This window comes from Fringilla coelebs, assembly GCF_963513975.1.
Source record: "Fringilla coelebs genome assembly, chromosome: Z".
Lineage (NCBI taxonomy): Eukaryota > Metazoa > Chordata > Aves > Passeriformes > Fringillidae > Fringilla > Fringilla coelebs.
The window spans coordinates 27,979,920-27,999,039 of record NC_140031.1 but is presented as its reverse complement, the minus strand read 5'-3'; the positions used below and the strand labels follow the sequence as shown (position 1 = coordinate 27,999,039).

General features: G+C 49.5%; 2 protein-coding genes across 2 annotated transcripts; one reads left to right on the top strand and one right to left on the bottom strand.

Moving 5' to 3' along the window:
* Positions 1-1,333: 1,333 nt before the first annotated feature.
* LOC311165111 (C-type lectin domain family 2 member B-like) lies at positions 1,334-4,384 on the top strand (the record flags this gene model as incomplete). The annotated part of the gene is made up of 5 exons (XM_084224858.1): positions 1,334-1,391; positions 2,318-2,416; positions 3,094-3,266; positions 3,618-3,724; positions 4,171-4,384. The coding sequence occupies 5 exons, from the start codon at positions 1,334-1,336 to the stop codon at positions 4,382-4,384; spliced, it is 651 nt and encodes a 216-aa protein (XP_084080984.1).
* Positions 4,385-4,452: 68 nt separating this feature from the next.
* On the bottom strand, positions 4,453-7,226 carry LOC311165187 (butyrophilin subfamily 1 member A1-like). The gene is made up of 3 exons (XM_084224990.1): positions 7,104-7,226; positions 5,975-6,077; positions 4,453-5,653 (listed from the first exon to the last, which is right to left on the bottom strand). Exons 2-3 carry the CDS (start codon positions 6,048-6,050, stop codon positions 5,142-5,144), a joined length of 588 nt encoding a protein of 195 aa, XP_084081116.1. The 5' UTR covers positions 6,051-6,077; positions 7,104-7,226; the 3' UTR covers positions 4,453-5,141.
* Positions 7,227-19,120: the final 11,894 nt, after the last annotated feature.

Sequence of the window (19,120 nt, the reverse complement as noted above, 5' to 3'; positions counted from 1 at the left end):
TTTCCCCCCCCCTCGGCCTTTTCTTTGTCACAAAAAGTTTTTGTGGTGAGCTGCTATCAGCCAGCCTTCCTGCCCTCTGCAGAGTCAGATGCTCCAATGGTGTGTGACCAGTGATTACAAAAAACCCCTAAAAAATACAAAATAAACCAGGTTTTAGGGTAAAACCTGCAGCTGGGTAGCTTAATTGCAAGAACACTTTTTAAAAAAAAAAATTTTATAGTAAAAAACCTTATAAAATGGGCTGAAGGGAACTCTACTTCTCCCTTGTAGAATCCCTGAAGGCTGTTCTGGGGTGCCCTGACATCCTGGAACAGAGTGATCTCCAGCAGTGTTTCCTCCAACTGCACACTAAAAAAAGCATTTTTGGACTGTCCATCTCCCTAGCTGAGAAAAAATTCCGTAAATGCTGGAAAAGAAGGTGAAGTGTTGCTGGGTGGAGCTGGAGGGGAACCCATGGTTCTCTGGGTGGGCAGGTGGCCCTGGGCAGGCAGCCCCTTCTTCATTGCCCTTGAGGAGGCACAGGAAAATCCCTAAGAACGCAATAAAATAAACCAAAACAACATTCTTTTTAAAATACTTTGTTTCTCTTCACAGGAGCGGGTTGTGCCTCAGCACTGGGCTTGTTCTCACAGAGCAGACACAGGTGACAGGGTTTGGGATGGGCCTGGGGACTGAGGGGAGGTGGTCTTAAATTTTGACTGGAAGAGAGAATTTCAATTGCAGGCAGAAGTTTTTAATTACAGGAGAAAATTTTAATTAAGGGGATTTTAATAGGGGAAAATTATTTTAAATGGGAGGAGAAAACTTTAATTTAGGAGAGAAAACTTTAATTTAGTAGAGAAAACCCTGATTTTGGAGAGAAAATATTAACTGAAAAGAGGATATTAATTGAGGGGAGAAGGTAGTGACTGGGGGATAAAGTTTAATGAGGTGAAAATTTTACAGGGAGGAAAATTTAATTACAGCAGAAAAGGAGGAGACTTTAATTTTAATTTTTAAGATTTTAATTGGTGGAGAAAACTAATTTGGGATGAAAGTGTGATTATGGGGAGAAAACTTGGCATACAGGGAGAAAATTTTAACTGAGGAGAGAAAAGTATAATTAGGCAGATAAAACTAATTAGGGGGAGATGAAATTTTAATTGCAGGGACAAGATTTTAATTGTGTGGGAAAACTTCAGGTGGGGAGAAAAGTTTAAATATGGTGCAGGGAGAGAATTTTAAATTGTGAGAAAATTTTAATTGAGCATGGAGAGCCTTTGTGACATTTCTGATAGATGAAACTTTGCTTGGCAGGTGAGGCAAGAGCACCTGTAGAGGTGGAACCCTGAAAATGGAGGAAATAAGAGTTTATTCCGGATTTCTGGGCGTGGAAAGGAACAAGAGGGCAGGTAACTGTAGGCTAATGAACTGTAGGGTCACTGGGTTTGGGTTTTATGTTTATACTTCTGTAATTGAGAACCAAACCCAGCTGAAGTAAGGTTGTAGGGGGGAAAAAGCTTTTTCTGGCACTTCCCTTGAGGGAAAATTTTTTGCTCTAAACACAGTAATTTCAGACATGATGGGTTATTCTAATTTAGCATTAAACTTTCCTGAGGCTCTTGAGTAACTCATTCTTTTAGGCATATTTTTCCCCCACAAATATTCCATTTTTTGGGTGATTTTTCATTTGTTGATTTAAAATTTTTTTAATATAGCTTTTTTTTTTTTTTTTTTTTTAGTATTTGGCATATTTGGCTTCTGACTTCCTTTCTAATATTTTTTCCAGGAGGAAGAGGGGAGAGGAGGGTTTTTCCCATGACATTTGGTTCATATGATGGGAATGAAAAGGGAAAAAGCTTAAACAAAAATGAGGGAAGTCCTACTAGATGAAAACACTAAGATTTTTGTATAAAAGCCCTAGGAAAGAGATTCTTCTTTGCTCATAGTGAAGGGAAAGTGGGTATTCTGGATCACAAGATACAGAAATGGAGGCACCATGACCCAAAGTGTCTTACTTTAGGTGGCGAAAAAAACTCCACTGAACTTTAATTATGAGGTAAATCCCAGAAATTAAAGCAAATTTTTCATTATGGTACATTTCATGAGTTTGCATCTGGAGCTGGGGAGGAAACTGTTCCCGAAGAGTACCCATAAATAAAAAATTGCTACTTTTGTTCCATGTGAAGAAGAATATTTGGTGTTTCTCACCCAAAATGACACCGAGTCCACTGGCACTGGCACGAGACCAGCCGCTGATCATCCCCCCATCACCTTGGCATGCTTGCTGCTGCCCTGGCAGCCCTCCCAGAGGCACTGAAGGTCTGTTCTCCTGCAGGTCACAGCGTGGAGATGAAGCCAGAGGCACGTGTCACCTGCCAGGTGGTGCTGGCAGTGCTTTTCACAGCTCTCTTCATCACAGCCATCGCTTTTGCAGGTGAATGTCAAAGTTTTAGTCTCACAGGTAATGTCTCTGAGATATTTTGGGTTGTTGCATTTGTGACAGATTTATTTCCATGTTGCTGGGGAAGACAAAGCCCACCCAAGCTGCTGTTCTCTCTGGGAGAAGGACGTTTCAGAGCAGTCTTTCTACAGAAGAACAAACCCATCCCCATGGTGTGGGAGCTGATGTAATCTAGAAACCCTTAGAAAATCAACAGGAAGTCAGGAGTGCAGTCACACTGAAGTATTGTTTACAGAGAAGAAGGGACCTGGAGGTGCTGGCATGAGTCCCACCAAGTCAAAAAGTCTGCAGGAATAAGAGGACTTTTTTTCTTTTCATTTTCACTACTTTTGCATTAATGACAGAGAGCAACACCCAAGGGCGGGTTTAGGGATAGGACTACTCTGAAACTCTGCTTTAAAATGTGGTTTTTTGAAGTCTACCACCTTGTTTCCTTCTTTGAAGGTGCAGCACCTCTATTCATCACAAGCTGGGCCATGATTTGAGCTTATTTTCTCACAGGATCTCTCCTGGTATCTTAATTTTTCTCTTTGCTGACAGTTGAGGCAGATGCAAGATTTTCAGAAGCCATGGGGTGGAGGATGATCTCCCCACCCCAGAGAGGAAGGGGAAGGTGCTGCTCCTTAACATTTTTGTATTTCTAATGACAGTGCAAGCTTTTCAGCCTCATGCCCAGCCTTGCCTTCAGTGCCCCTTTGACTGGATCAGGTACAGAGGAAAATGCTACTATTTTTCTGAGGCTGAGGGGAACTGGACATCCAGCCAGGAGAACTGCTCGGCACTTGGTGCTTCCTTGGCCATGCTGGACAGCACGGAGGACTTGGTAAGGAGACGTAAGGACCTGCTTGGCATGGGGGAAAAAGCCCAAAAACAACACTGTATTTGAAACCTATTGGTTTCTTTGACTGCTCTTCCAGGATATTTTTTGAAGATCTGGGAGGAGAATTTGGGGAAAAGGCCTTGAGGGTGTGTCATCCTGGATCTCTTCAAATTCCTCACCAAAGCCAACTGCTGCAAGGACTGTAGGGATAAACCCCTGTTTCTAAATGACACTTTTTGGTAGCAGATTGAAATGTTCAAGTCCCAAAGAAGCCCTAAAGCAGCAAGAGCAACTGGTAAAATTGAGGGTTTTGATTGGAAGAAGGTAAAAATCTTTCCTTTTCCTCTCTTTCAGAGCTTTGTGATGAGATACAAAGGCATCTCAGAGCATTGGATTGGCCTTCTGCGGGAGGATGAGGAGCAGCCATGGCAATGGGTGAACCACTCACCTCTATCTCGCCTGTGAGTCCATGTTTTTCATTATTAAGTTGTTGATTGATGTTTCCTCAGCTGCAAAATGGGCTTTTCTTCTTGTGCTTGAGGTACATCCAGAGGTAGCAATGGGACAATGTTTGGGAAGGGCAACATTGCATCTGGAACTGGTCTTTATTTTCCCTTTTGACCTAAATTATGCATTTGGTGAGAAAATTCTAAGTTTGGATTTTTTATTCTAAGTTTGTTTCTCTCTTGCAAAGCTTTGGGTTTCGTATTAGAAATAGATCAGTGTCAGTGTTGGCATATTGATATTGAATTAGTTCTATTCCCATAAAAGGAATATGTATACGTATTTTGGCATGTTGGTGCCCATGAGGAGGCCTGAGAACTGAAGCTGAGGGAAGCCTATGTGTGACTTCTCTCCTTTTTCCTGCTGCTCCATCTGAAATGGGCTATGTTTTCTGTACTTCCAGGTTTCAGATCCGTGGTGGTGGGCTCTGTGCTTACCTGGATGACAATGGGCTCAGCTCCTCCCACTGCAGCACTGAGAGGAGCTGGATTTGTAACAAACATGAGCTGCAGAGCTCAGGCAAGGGTAACAGGATGAGACGGCCTCCAAACCTCTGTGTCAGCTCCTTGGGTGCTGCAGGGAGGCCTTCTCACTCCCAGATTTCTGGTGCACCATAGGCACATGAAAGAAAAATCTCAAAAAGATTTTGAAATCCTTGGGCAAGGGTTTATTGGGGTTTCCAGGGGCCAACAAGGTGTTTCTGGGACAAGGCAGCCTTTGGGGATCTACATGAGATAGTTCTTCAGAATCTGGGGGTTGGGGGGGGGGGCAGGGCAGCTCTGGGGGCTCTTTTTGGGTTTGGGGCAACTTGGCGATGGCCCAAATGCAGATGCCTTCTACTTCTTAGAGAAAAAGAAATTTATTCTATCTGGAGCATATCTACATGCTAAGTACTTGGAAATACATCTCAAGCATGGGGAACAGCAGAGGATAAGAGTGGGGGCAGTGGATGTGAGCACATCCTTGTGATAACAAAATCAGTTTTAATATGAGGAATAGTTTCTGGTGTTAAAAAAAAGTCTGCAAAAACCAAGATTTTTAATTTGTGCTGGAAGCCCAGCACTGAGGTCAGCAAAAGGAACCTCCAGAGGAAGCTGTATTTGGGAGAAAAAATGAAGCTTTTAGCTCAAAACAAGCTCAGGGAAGTCCAGCTCCTGTTAACGAGCTTTGCATGAATTTAACAACTTGAGATGAGCCGTGCTGAGCTCAGACCCAAAACTCCCTGGGCACAACCCAAAACAGATATCTAAGATGAAGGACAGTGAACTCAGTTAGAAATGACTCCAAGACTTAGAAAATAAGAGTTGAGGAGCATCAACCAGCATTTCCAGCCACTGCGATGCAACCAGCTTTCGGCAGGATCCTTCCAGGGCATCAGCCCTTGGGGGACAATTTAATGGTTGAGAGGAGAACGCAAAAGTAGGGGAAGACCCTCTCCCCACTGAAGGAGGCCACAGGAAAAGTGAAGATGCGTTGGCGGCTGCTGACAGCGTAGAAAGAGACCTGTCCCACCTCATAGTCCAGGTAGACCCCAATCTCCCCATTGAGGAGCGGGACAGAGGTGTTGGATGGAGCTGTGAGGGCCACGCAGAGCTCATCGTACTTCTGCAAGCCCCAGATTTCAGTGTTGGGCTTGAAGAGGACCCGGCCTTTCCTCTGCACTGACTCCCGGGCCACCCCCACGGCCCAGAAGCGCCCATTGGCCTCCACCTCCCAGTAGTGCCGGCCCGAGGTGAAGCCCTCGCTGCCCAGCATGCACGGGTCGGTGTCGAACCGGCCCGGACCCGCCGGCCGCCGGCACCGAGGTCTGCCCCAGGTGGCTTCTTTGAGGTCCTCCGAGAGGATCACCTCTGGACCCACTGTGGCTGGATCCAGGGTGACATCCACTGAAAGGCGAAACGGACAATGGATCAGAAGCCAAATTCAAGCCTGGAGAACACGCACACCCAAAATGCCTTCACTGGCGACTTTTCAAAGAGAAAGGGAGAGGAAAGGCTGGAGATGTAAATGTGCAGAGGTGGAAGTTGGAGATGGAAGATATATATCCAGTTGAGGCTGGAGATGGAAGAGCAAAGAGGTGGAGGTTGGAGATGGAGGCCCTAGGGAGACAGAAGGTAGAGCCGGAGAATATCCAACCCCATGGAACATCCAAGCTCAGAAAACACAAGGAATGGGTACTTTGCTCCTTTCTAGCTGCCTCTGATTACCTTCAAACTGCTTGGCAGTGTGGTAGTCCAGGGCAAGATCCCATGTGCATGGTCGTGGTTTGAGGAAGAAAGCCATTGCACTTTCAGAGTCCTCTCTTCCCGACTGGAGACACAGAACAAGGAAAGAAAGGATAAAATCCAATTATTATCCTTCATCGCTATCTCAGCTTCTGCCCCTAAGGAAAAAAATGTGTTTAACCACAACATTTAATCAAAGTACTTAAAGAAAATAGCATTCTTTTTTCTTCAACAGTTGCAACAGAGCTTGGTTCATCTATGAGAAGACCTTTGGAGATGGATTAAATCAATTAATTCCCTAATGACTATGAAGGGAACATGAGTAGCACATGTAATGAACCCATCTCCATTATAGATATTATTATACCCCCAAATCTCCATTCCTCATGCTGGCTGAAGGCTGAATCTATCCATCTTAAATCCATCTCTGCCTCCACCATTCATCAGTCAAATCTGACAAAGTTTATTTGAGCGAGGAAAGTCCCTAAAATTGAGATAAGCCACATTCACCTCTCACATCCAGAGAAATCTCGTGAGAGGAGAAGTTGTTTGCTATTGACCTTGGAGAAAATGTGTATGGGGGAGATAAGAGCTGGCACCAAATGGCCTCAAATTCATCCTCTGGAAGTCAGTGTGGGGTTTTGCATGCAAACAAGGGATTGCCCATGCTAAGGGGCCCTGGGCATGAGTAATACAGCCCCGAAATGATTGAATAAACCATGCTGTGACAGTGGAAAACAAACAGGTTGCTTCTTTTCCATGCGTTTTCCTCAGTAAATCTGCAGATAAGGGGATTAAAGCAGCACGGTGATGAGTAAAAGTGAGAAAAAGGTGGGAAAATCATCCAAATGGAGATAAAATCAGGAGCCATGCTGTTTCTCACCCAAATTCCCTGGCTGGGTTGTTACAGGAAGAAGTAAATAATCATCATGACCCTCCACTGCAAAATACCTTTAAATCCAAAACAAGGGTTTGAGACCAAAGCAAGGGTAAATCATTTCCCTTCTTGAGTTCATGGGGTGGGGAGGGGGCTCAAAATCCCCCTTTTCCCCCAGACATCAGGGTGATGTAACCCCCTTATCAGCACTAGGATTTTCCCCCTTACTCAAACCTTCTTGGTGTTTTCCTTGCTGTCGCTGGTGCTGTGTTCAGGTTCCTCCAGATGGTTTTCTTCCACTGTCTGCTTCTCCACTGCGTTTTTTCCTCTTGGGATTTTTTTCTTCCTCTCTCTGGCACAGGCTCAGCCAAAGCTCAGTCCTGTCTCAGCCTCTGCCAGCTTTTATCAGCCAAGAAGGGAGGAGCCCTCCAATCTCTTGCCTGCAGATGGGGCCATGACGTGCTTGGACACCTGCACCATCTGATTGCCCCTTTCCCCCTCATTTCACGGCCATGTATTTTCTCAACACAGGCACTGGGGAGGGAAGGGAGGACAATTAAAGCACTGCAAAAAACCCCATTATTGCACGGCACTACAAAGGAAAAATCAGTTGGATTTTGCCCACGTAGTTCCCCAAATCTGACTCTGGCCCCTTACACGTGATGGAGGTGAACAAAGCAAAGCTGGGAGCAGCTTCCAGGTGAGGAGTGTGACAGCAATGCCTGGAAATAAGACAAACTTGTGCATACAAAATTTGTTTAAAGACTACATGTGGGTGATGACATTTGCTTTTCCAGCTGGGGCAGCTTGTGCCGGGAACTGAGCACAGGAACACCCAGGGAACACCCAGTTCAAGGGCAGGCAGCTTCACCCCGTGCCACGGCCAACCCCCAGCACTTCTTTCTCCTTGCCTGGAGGGCAGCATGGCCACAGCAGCCACACAAAACCCCTGTGCTGACACTGGCCAGAGCTTCATCTCTTGGTGCTGAAGAGACAGAAACTCCTCAGGAGGCAATGGGTGAGCTACCACAGGCTGTGGTCATGAGGACTTTTGGAGACCAGATGAGACCTCTGAGGTGAGATCACCTTCCCATGACCCATCAGGCCTTCCCCCTCTCTCTCCCTGTGGAAAAAAAGGTGCAAAGTGAAAATATTTTAATTTCTTCTTGGGAAAGCAAAGCTCTAGTGCCTGCTCCTAGTTCTGGGAAAAATACAAAATGAGTGGATCCCTGCTTTCCAGGGAAGCCAGTGAGGGGGCTTTTAGGGGGATTATTTGCTTTCCTCCTCCGAATTATGTAAGATTTTGAAGGCAGGATTGTACAAACAAGCTTCACTTGTGGGTTGTTTTGTTGGTTTTGTTGTTATTGTTTTTGTTTGGTTTTGGTGGGGTTTTTTGTTTGTTGTTTTTTTTTTTTTTTGGTGTATTCGGGAGAAAATCCAGTCTCACCTGCAATCCCTAAGGAAGGTGTTGGCAGAATTTCTGGACTGGAGAGTGAATGAAGAGAAGAGACACCAGGACTACCTGGTACAGGGGGTCCCCTCTGTTCTTCAGCAGTCTGAATGAGTCTTTGGGCATTTATTTTTCCCCAAGCCCCTCTTGAAGGAACACAGGGGATCATATCCAAGAAGCATCCTGGTGCCCTGCAAAGCCCTACATCCAGCTGGAGTGGTTCATGCAGATCCTGGGCAGGTTTGGCAAGCACCACCTCCATGTGCAGTTGCTTACTATGCACACTTTAAATCAATGCCATGGTGCTGCTCATTTTCATCCCAGACTGAGTCATAAAGGGACATTTGTTAACATGGATTTTACACTCCCCTCTGCTTCTCAGGGCCTGGATTGGTTTTGGACAGAATATAGCGAGGAATGGCAACAGGGGAGGGACAAGGAGAACCGTGGGGTGAAGGGCGTAATTACCGTACAGTCCCTAATTAGCTCCATCCCCGGCCCTGCCCCAGTGTTACAGCCTCCCTGGCTACAGCAGAAGCACTTTTGAAAATTCGGGTCTGGGGGCTGCAGGTGGGTTTCTAATCTCCTCCAGCAGATTAAGTGAAGCCGAGCGGCGCCGCACTGAGGCTGAGTGTGAGCGGCCGCGCCGGCGGCTGGCGGAGCGGGAGCACACCGCTGGGGCGGCTGGCTCAGCTGGACGACACTTCGCAGCTACTCACGCTGAAAAATCATTGCGGGTGGCCGAGGGGGTTGCACAGCTCCACAGACCCATCGGGCAGCTGGAGGCCAGGTGCTTGCCCCAGGTGAGTGCCTTTATTAGCCGAAAGCTGTCCCAAACTGCTGCCTATGAGGTCTTGAACTCCCTTTTTTCTCCCCTTTTCCTTTTAGGATGTTGGGAGCATCCTAAGCAGATATGTGGCAACTGGTTGCTTCACGTGCCTATCACTCCAGCTGCGGAGAGGTGCTTGGCTGCTACATCCACCACATAACATCTGTCCCTGGAATTTCTTTTCCCAGTTTGAGTGAAATGAGGCTCCACCTCCCCTCGGGGCTCCTCAAGGAGCTGGAGAAGAGCCTGAGCTCCTGCTGCCACCAAAGCGATGTTCTGTGGGAGGCCCTGGAGAAGTTCAGAGGTATTTGAATAGAAATTGGATATTTTAGGAGAATTTGGAGGCTTTGGGGAGAATGCAGAGGTATTTGGGGTAATTCAGATATTCAGATATATTCTGAAAATTCAGATATTTGGCTATATTGGGGGAAGGAATTCAGAGTTATTTTGGGAGGAATTCAGTTGCATTTTGGGATAATTTAGTTATCTGGGGAGAATTCAGAGGCATTTCAGGAGGAAGAGGAGCTTGTCCAAGGGAAGGGCAGCAGCAGGCTCTGCACCTGCTCACTCCCCACCTCCTTCCCACCTCCCAGACGTGGATCCCCCAGTGGGTCTCCCCACAGCAAAGATGATGCTGGAGACTGTCATGACTCCTCTCCCACAGCTTTTGGCAGAGAGAAAAAGTGTGCAGTGGGGTCAGGAGCAGGATGAGGCCAGAGAGCCCTGCTGAGGCCAGGAGCTGGCTAGTAGCTGTCAGGAGGTCATTGCCAGGAGATGCAGGACGTGGACACAGTAGATGAACTCTGCAAGATGCCACCTGTGCGTCCTCATCCTAGGCGCTGCCCATACTCCTAGGGAGACAAGTGGTTTTATGAAAAGCTCCCTCCCAGCTGCTGTAATTAGTAACCAATTCTGTGTTGCTGCTCACCATGTGGATCATGATTTAAAGAAAAAAAAAAAAACCAAAAAAAACCCCAAAAAACCACCCCCGATTTTCCTTTTGTGCATGCGCGTGTGCGTTTGTGTGTGTGTGTGTGTGTGTGCGCGCGCGTGTGCGTATGCATAGATTTTAAGGGTTTTTTTGGTTCCGCTGGGCCAGGGAGAAGGGAGCAGGCGAGTGAGGAGCATACACGGGTCCCAGTTCTCGCGTGCGGAGTGGCGGACCTGTCCCTGGGCCTAAACTATACGGCCTTGACGGAGAGCAGCACGTCCCGCTCCGCCCCGCCGCTGAGAGCGGCTGCCGCGGCTCTGCCCGTCGTCACTCGCCTGCCCTCTCACGATAAGCGGCGACTCCCGCGGGACCGCGCCTACCCCGTCCCGCGGCGCAGCCCTCCCTCAGTGGCCATCCCCTGCTGCGGCTCCTCAGTTCTGTTTATTTTATATTCCGCTCTATACATTCCCTTCACATCTCGCCCCCCCTCGCTGCGGCCCCTCTGCCCCGCCCGTACCGCGGGGCAGTTCCCGGAGCCGGGGCAGCGACCAGGGCGGCTCGCCCAGCACCACCCGCTCCGTGCGCCTCCTGTGGCGCCGTCTCGCCCTCGGGGCGGCTTTCCTGGTGACTCCGGCACCGGCACGGCTCGGTTCGGCTCCGGTATCGCCGCCTCACCCGTTCCGCGGCGCATCTCTTTGGGACGGGGGGCAGCGCCCACCGCGAGGGGCAGCTCACGCCACACCGCTCCGCCACCGCCACCCAAGGCAGCGGCCACCCCGAGGGGCAGCTTTTTTTCGCCGCCTCGCCTCGCCCGCCCCCTTCGTGTAGCCCTTTCACCGCCGCCGCACCCCGGCGGGAAAATTCCTGGGAAAATATTTATACCAAGCATAGCCCCGACTTCTCTTGTTGCTGCATAATCCTTATGTAGGCTGAGATGCTCCTTCGAAAAGAACAGTAAGTGCCTGAAATAATTAAGAATTAACCAAGCATTAGGTTGGTCTGCTGTTAAGTAATCTTCCAGGCGTTTCTTAGAAGGAAGTATAATTAAAAAAAAAAAAAAGAGAGAGAGAAAGAAGAGTTGTGGGGTTTTGTTGTTGTTGTTAGGGTTTTTTTTTTTTTTTTTTGGTGGGGTTTTTGTTTGTTTTTGTTTTATTTTGGTCCCTTTCTCTTTTTTTGCCCCCGAGACACCCATCTTCGGCTTTGTTTGGGTTCGGTTTCGCAGTCCCGCCCTGTCCCGCTGCACATCTCGAGGAGTCAGTGGCGGGACCGCACAGCGCCGCTGGCCGAGATCAAACAATGAGGAGTTTTCCATGCGCCCCCAGCGCTCCAGGAAGAGGCTATAAACGGCGTTATTTTGGAACTTACGAGTGCATTTTTTTTCCTCATAATTTCTCCCTATTTTTTTTTTCCCCGTGAGAAAGCCAAAACTGATCAGTTTTGGGGCAGAGCGGATTTTACAACTGTTTGGGAACATCGAACCTCTTTTATTGTTTTATCTACCTTATTCATAACTATAATTCCTGATTAGTATTTTAAACATTTTGTGTTTCTTATTTTCTTTATAGCTCTATAATAAAATTTGCAGTTATATTTAAACATATATATGTCTTATATTAAAATGAGACATAGTATATTGAAACTCCCGTTAACGTTATTGTAGTTAAAATACACGCAACGGTGAGTCTTTATCTCACTTTAACCCTGCAGCTCCAAGCTGGTGAGCTCTAGGGAGCCCTGCTCACTAGCCACATTCCTGCTTTAATCCTTGTCTCCTGGAGCCCCCTTCTGGCCTCACTCTGCTTCCCCCGGTGCAGCCGGAGGGGTGAGAATTCGCCTTGTAAATAACTCGCCCCCGCTAGGCCCCAGCTGCCGCTGCCTGCGTTCGCTTCTGTCCGTCAATCACCGCTGGCACCGGCCCGAGGGGCTGTTCCGTGACTGAGGCTGTGGGAATGTCGGGCCCGCCCGGGGCTGCCTTTGCTGGGGAGGGTCCGGACGCCGGCCCAGCGTCCCGGCCCGCCGCCGCCTCCGGGAGCGCCCGGGCCAGCGCGCTTCCCGTGCGCGCCGCCCCGAGTGCGTCCGGCAAACAACCACGGCCGCGGGAAACGCCATCAGATACCTCCAGGAGGAAACCACCTGCGCTGTCTGCTTGGATTTCTTCCAGGATCCTGTCATGGTCCTGAGCTGCGGCCACAATTTCTGCCGGCGCTGCCTGTCGCGGTGCGCGGCGGGCGGCGCTCCCTGCCTGCAGTGCCGGGTGCCATTCCCGCGCGGTGGTGATGCCTCGGGTTTTAGCTTTTATATTTTTCGGGTTCTGTTACTACTTTAGTGTGTAGTTCTGAGCTTCACATTAAGGGATAGTAAGCTCTCTTCACAGAGTAGGTGGACCAAACAATTCCTTCTCTATCTGGGGACCAAGGACAGCTGATCCAAATCTCAGACGCAAGAGCATAAACAATGGTGGACTGAAGAGAAGAGAAGAAAAGAAAGATGGGATTTCCAAACCTAAAGCTATAATTGCACAATTAACTCCAATATGCTAATGAACCAGAACTTGTAAAAGTGAGAGACCTCATGATTTTGTGACTCTTTTGGGGTTCATCTGGGATGTAGCCCTGGCTGGGCTCTTGTGCTGCCCAAGTTGTATCCATTGAGGCCTTTTAATAAATTCCTACTTTATTCTTTAACTCCTTCTGGCCTCTGTTCTAGGTCAGCTTTCACAAGGCGTCAGTGGCTTCTGCCCCAGCCAGCAGCTGGCCAGTGTGGTGGCTGCTGTGCAGGAGCTGGCCCCAGTGCCGGTGCAGGATCTGTGCCGGTGCAGGATCTGTGCCGGTGCAGGATCTGTGCCACAGGCAGCACCAACGTCCCCTCGCTCTCTTCTGTCACTGCCGCGGAGTCCTTGTCTGCACCGCCTGCACGAGCCTTGTGCCCACCCCACCGTGGAGGGCGGGTGGGTTTCTGTGATGCTGATGGTCAGACTGAAGCCTTTGCCTTTCCCCCATCCACTTTAGCAGGTGAATGACTCTGGCCACTGCTCTGGCTGGGCAAGGGGCCAGTTTTGCTCACTCTCTGTCCCTGAATTCCCCAAAAATCCACAATGAACTTCCCACTTCCACCACCCCAACAAGCACTGCACTCAACAGCAAATAGCCCCACTCCCTGCCCCCCCCTGCCCCATTTAATTTTCCTTATAATATCTAATTTAACAATCATATTTCGTTCTTTTGCTTCTCACTGGGAGAACAGAGGTATTTTTAGTTCCTCAGCTGTTTGTCAGTGAAAGCATGGACCAGAAAAGCAGGGAGAATGTCCCTAAAGGATTTTTAAAAACTCATCTTGAGGAAGAAATGGGCTTTGCTGGTGCTGCTAGATGTCTCATAATAAGGATTTGCAAGTGGAAACTTTTCTGCTTAGAATTTGTAGAGAATTTAGGGGAAGTGGGTTAAAACCATGTTTCATGTCTCTGAGGATCACACAGGATTGGGCCTTTTACAGGCTTTCTATTCACTGCCAGGATGTAAGCAGGGGGAGAGGCCACAGACAGAATTTCATCCCCCATTTCCCTGCCTACAAGTGAATAGAAGGGGAATAAAACTAAATGAACCAGTATCTTGAAGCAGCAGAAGCTTGTTGTTAGGGTTTAACCATGTAATAAAGTGCTGTTATCAGCAAGCCCAGACAGGACTGGGCAGGTCTCTGCCTCTTGGAGTCCCAGTCACTCCTTTGCTGCCAGAATTGCCTCTACATGCATTGTATCCACATGCACTCTTCACCTCAGTCTGAGGAAGAGGAGAAACTACCAGACAAGGCAGCAACTTTTATCTTTGGGACCTGAATTTTAGACAAGGACCCTGATAAAACACAGATCACAGCTAAACCCACATTACAGCCCTGCTTAGTTGTATAATTATTTTTTCCCTGTTTGGCTCATGGTGAGGTGGGTCTTTCCTTGAAACACAAGGTCCAGTGATGTGTAAAGCAAAGAACTTTGTTGTTCATCCTGCTGCATCCTGGAGCATCCTGCTCCAACAGATGAGTTTCCAACACTCCATCCACTTTTCATCTGAAAAGCTTTATGGATATTTAATTTGAAAGTCCATACAAAAAATAAACAACAGAAACCCCAGCCTTTTTGTGTAACTCAGTAATGCCACCGCTGGCTCTCTGGCATTGGGGTGGAGAAGAAATCAGCCTCTTTTTGCTCAAGGGCAGCTCAACAGCATCCTGTCACAAGGTGGGAGGGCAGATGTTTGGGTGTGGAGGGTGCACAGCCCCCACTCCTTGAGCAGAGCCAGCAGATGCACTTGCAGCCTTCCCACATGGACCCCAAAACCTTCCTGAGTGACAGGCACACCTCATACCAGCCCATGAAAGAGGCTGTGGGGAGTAGCTGAAGGGGTTTTTTCCCCCACAGGAGTCAAAGTTTTTTCCACAAAGTTGGAGCCCAAGATGCATTTTGTGGGGATTTGGGGCTTGAGGATGAACATTCCTGGGGGGAGTTTAAGCCATTGCCTCCTGCTTCTCTCCATCCTGCTCCTCTTCCACTAGCACCTCGGGGTCAGACCAAGTAGGAACTGTGCATCCAAGGGAAGTGCAGCAGGCATGGAGGGGCAAACCTGAGTGAGGAATGCAGGCCCTCCCCAATCATGGGGGTGTTAATCTTCTCCTGCTCCTCACTGAGATCCATGTAAGTGGAAAGAGGTGGATTTGGGGATGGGTTTACAACTGTTCAGCCTTTTATCAACTGTTAATAATTTGTTGGTGTTGATGGGTGCTTATAAAAATGGAGATCAAAAAGCAATTTTTAAAATCAGCAACTTGTTGCATCCAGAAGGCAGAGAATACAGCTCCAGGGAACCGGGGTGGTTCTGTGTTTTTAATTCTCTGGTTTTGGGTATGTTTGCTCCATTTTGGGCCTTCTCCCCAAGGGACCAGCTAGCACAGTGGGAGATGGGGATTTTCCACCTCGAAACAATGCCCACAGGGAAGAAATCCCCAAATTAGGGAGGAACTTATTAAAGAAAAGGTGGCCTCTGTACTGCTGCCTTGAGGAAAAAGTGCTCCCCAACCCCTTTGATTTCGTTGGGGGTTGATAAACCCCCAAACCCTTTGTTTTTGAGAAGACTGTCTCCTCTTAAGTGGAAATAGGACTTGCTGTTTTCAGCACTAGCTGTGGACATGGGGAAGAAACAGCTCCAATAATATCCCTAAACCCTTCCAGAATTAACCTATATGCTGCTTGTGGGGGAGGGAAGGCTTGAGCTTTTCATGTGTCACCAGTTTGCAGTGTTCCCCCCTCCAGTGGCCTTTTCCCCTCTTCTTACCCAGTTTGTTGGGATAAAATTTCATAATTTCATTTAATTTTTTCCACTTTATAATTCCTCCTGCTCTGAGAAGAGGCTTTTTCTCCCCAGAACGAAGCAAAGCAGGATGTTTCTTCCTCCAAGTCCCTTCATTGCTCAAAATCCCCTCCAAAAAGCTACATCTGAGGGTTTAAGCCAAAAGGGGCCTTTATAAACATAGGATGAAACACTATAGTGCATTTTAGGGCCTCAGCAGTAGGAATAGAGCTGATAGCTGGGTTGAGCAAAAGAGATCTGAATTTTGGGTAATTTTAAAGTTTTGTTTTCTGTTTTGTAAAATAGTCACTCCGTATGGACCTGTGCTTCAGACCTGAATTTCCACATAGAGGAACTTCCCCCGGAGCTATGGTGAGCCAGCAGTGCTTTGCTGCTCACCCAAATCCACACAAAAACTCACCAAACTCCAAAAAAAAGAACTTTGTCTTTAAATAAACTGGTTTAGCTCAGTGATTTATTGTGTCACTCATAACCTGGGACTGGTGTCTTAAACAAGGTGGATTTGAGCCACACTGCAGTGCTGCCCCTCTGGGGGACCCTCCAGGGCATGGGGACAGCCAGAGGTGAGGATATTCTGGGAGAAATTGATCTGTGAGAACAAAGACACCTAGGATGGGGGATTGAGGACTTAGGGGGAAAGGGACCTTTGGTGACTGGCTGGGGACCCAGGGAGGCCAGGGAGCTCTGAGGCACACAGATGACATGCAGTGTTGCAGATCAGGGCTGGGTGACATACCCACAATGAGGTGGGCCCTCCTTGACCCTCACCTCCCCCTGCACACTTTTGCTGGGTCAGGACCAGGTTTCACCACTCTCATCTGTCTGTCCTCAACAGCCAGCTCAGGGGAAGAATGAACTTCTTTATACTGGCTCTTCTGTTTGACCAGCAGTGGTTGATGTGACTGGCCATAAAATAATGGTGCCAGGAAGCAGGAGGATGGTTCAAAGCAGGTCCAAGCCCCCTGTGGAGACCAGGTTGATGCTGTAAATGCAGTGTCCTGGGAGGAGTCTGGAAGGTGCAGTCCGGTTTCCAGGCCACGAGGAGGTGCACCAGCTCACTCCTCACTCAGTGTAAATCATGGATGATGATGATATTAAACCCTGCCTGAGCCCGATGCAGGAGAGGGAGCAGTGCTGCTTGGGCTCATCTCATGTTCCCCCAAGATGTGTGGCGCTGCTGCAGCCTTGCCAAAGCTCAGCTCAGGGGCACCAGCAGCATGGGTGGGGGGCTACACCTTTTGCACCTCCACAGCCTATGGGTTGGTGCAACCCCAGAACCTCCACCTGGCTCAGGGACGCCCCCCACATACCCACATGATCCAGTCTGGGGCCTCACCCCAAACTCTCCTTCTCCTGTGCTCACCAAAACTTTGCCCTTCCCTGTGGCACCTCTCCAGCTTTAGGGTGGCAGCTCTGAAGCGAGGGGTTAGTTTTGAAATCAGTCTTCCTTAGAATTAAAATATTTTTATTAACTTGAAAAGAAATCCCTTTGGGCAGCTGTCCTGGTCCTTTATTTCATGCAGGACTCCGAGCATCCAGTCACAGCCAGCTGCCTGGCTACTGGTTCCATCCCGGGGGGACCATATTTGCAGCAAACGCTGCAGTGCCCGGGATCAGTCTTCGACATCTGGAGCTGGCTGGTCCTCTGCTAAGGTGGTGGGGCCTGGGGATGAAGAACAGAGGTAAGTGCCTTGAAGCCCAGGGGCATCTGCATGGCCAGAGACCCTCAGGGACAGGGTACTGGCCCCTGCCCTCCAGCATATGGGCTGTTTTCCCACACTGGTCAGGGCCATCTCCACACTGCACTCCATCTTGAACACACCCAAGGACCAGTTGTCCCATCCGCCAGTCACCCCCCTCCATCCTGCTTCCACCCCTCCTCAGCCTGCCTCAGACCCCACACCCTCCCTGCCCCTGTCCAGGTGTGCAGACAGAGCCCTGCTCACCCATCACCAGCAAATAGCTGGTGCTCTCTCCCCCCAGCACTGGTGTCCTGACAAGCCATACCCAGATTATCCTCTGCCCTCTTTGCCACCTCAGGCCCGTGCTCCTGGCCCTGATCCATGGAGTCATCTGTGCTCAGCAGCTCAGTCACGCCAGGCTGGGAAGGAGAGAACGGCTGGCTGCAATGTGGGGCTCAATTCAGCATCCCCAAGCAACACTCCCAACCCATCTCTCCTTGAGGAAACTGAGGTAGGGTGGTTTCCAGATGCTCAGCATCTCTCTTCCAGCCTTGTTCCTCCCGGATGTTCTTCCCTTCACCATCCCTACCTTTTTGGAAATCTGTAGGACATCCTTTGGTGGTGCACTGGATGTGTCGTGACCCTTGCAGCTCTGCGACTTGAGGAACTTACTGGCCAGCTTCCTGAGGGATGGAGCATGGAGATGCTCATTGTCCAGCACCATGGTACCCTGAGCTTCATCCCACTGTGCCAGAGAGGGGGGTAGAGGGTGCTCCCTAATGACATATGTCCCTGCTGACTCCCCTACAACTGCTGCAGGAAACCCATGCGTGTCCCACTGTGCTGAGTCCCCTCCAAGCCTGAGGTCAGATACAACTGATAACATGTGGCTTCAGTGCCACTGAGACCAGGGCCTGAGCATTGCAGTAGGGGCTCTAAAAGCCCAGACACCTGGGGCAAGTACAGCTGACCCTCTGTGGCCCCCTCTGCTCCCCTACCCTGCCCAGGCCCCCTGGCCCCCACTGCCCCCCATTCAGGGCAGAGATCTCCCTTGCCAAGGCAGGACTATCCAGCATACCAGAGGCCAGTGATGGGTCCCCATGACCCCTACCTGTGACCGTGCTGTTGTGCTTGCTCCCCTGTGGCGCTGGTAGAGGGGTGTGCAGTGTGGCCGCAGGGCAGCGATGGAATCAGCGGCAGTGTGTCAATGTGCCTGGAGAGGGCAGGAGCCATGGGTGGGTGACAAGGGACAAATAAGCCACCCCAGCTTGGGGCAGAGTACCAAAACCCATAGACTTGTACCCCACAGCACCACTCTGCCTGCTGCCCTCAGGGAGGTGTTCCTGGAGGGAACACTCCACATCTGAAAGACATGGCTTCAGAGGGGGCTCAGCAGAGGCAGGCCCTCCAGACGCCTCAACAGAGTCTAACCCCTGTGCCTGAGACAGCAGGGCATCACCAGCACCCATCCCCTGTCCCACCCACGCAGCCCCCAATATACCGGTGCCGGGTGCTACTCACGTGCCAGGCACCTGCACGTTGAGCTGACGGTCACAGGACAGGCACTTGAAAGGGACCAGCAGCTGCCTAAGGGAGAAAGGGCTGGGTGAGCTCCTGAGAGCTGCAGTGCACACAGCCAGCAGCTCACAGGCAATAACAGGTGCCAGGCACATTGCTGCAGGGAGCCTCAATGTTTGCAGGGGGAGCAGTGGCATGTTGAGCCTGGTTTTCTTCCCACTGAAGAGGACAAGGAGATAAGCTTGTCTTGGCAGCGCTGTAACTGCTGAACTGTGGCTGTGGCCCACAGCTGCCCAGAGCAGGCAGGGATATGAGGGGAAGGGTGCAGACACCCACACGGCCATCCAAACCAGCTCTTCCCCTGGTGTCATTGCCTTGTCAGTGCTCACAACTCCCCTGCATCTTGCCAAGGTGGGCAGGTCTAGACTGAGGCATGTATGGCACCCTTGCCCAGGCAAACAACCCTCTGTTCTCCATCCTTGAA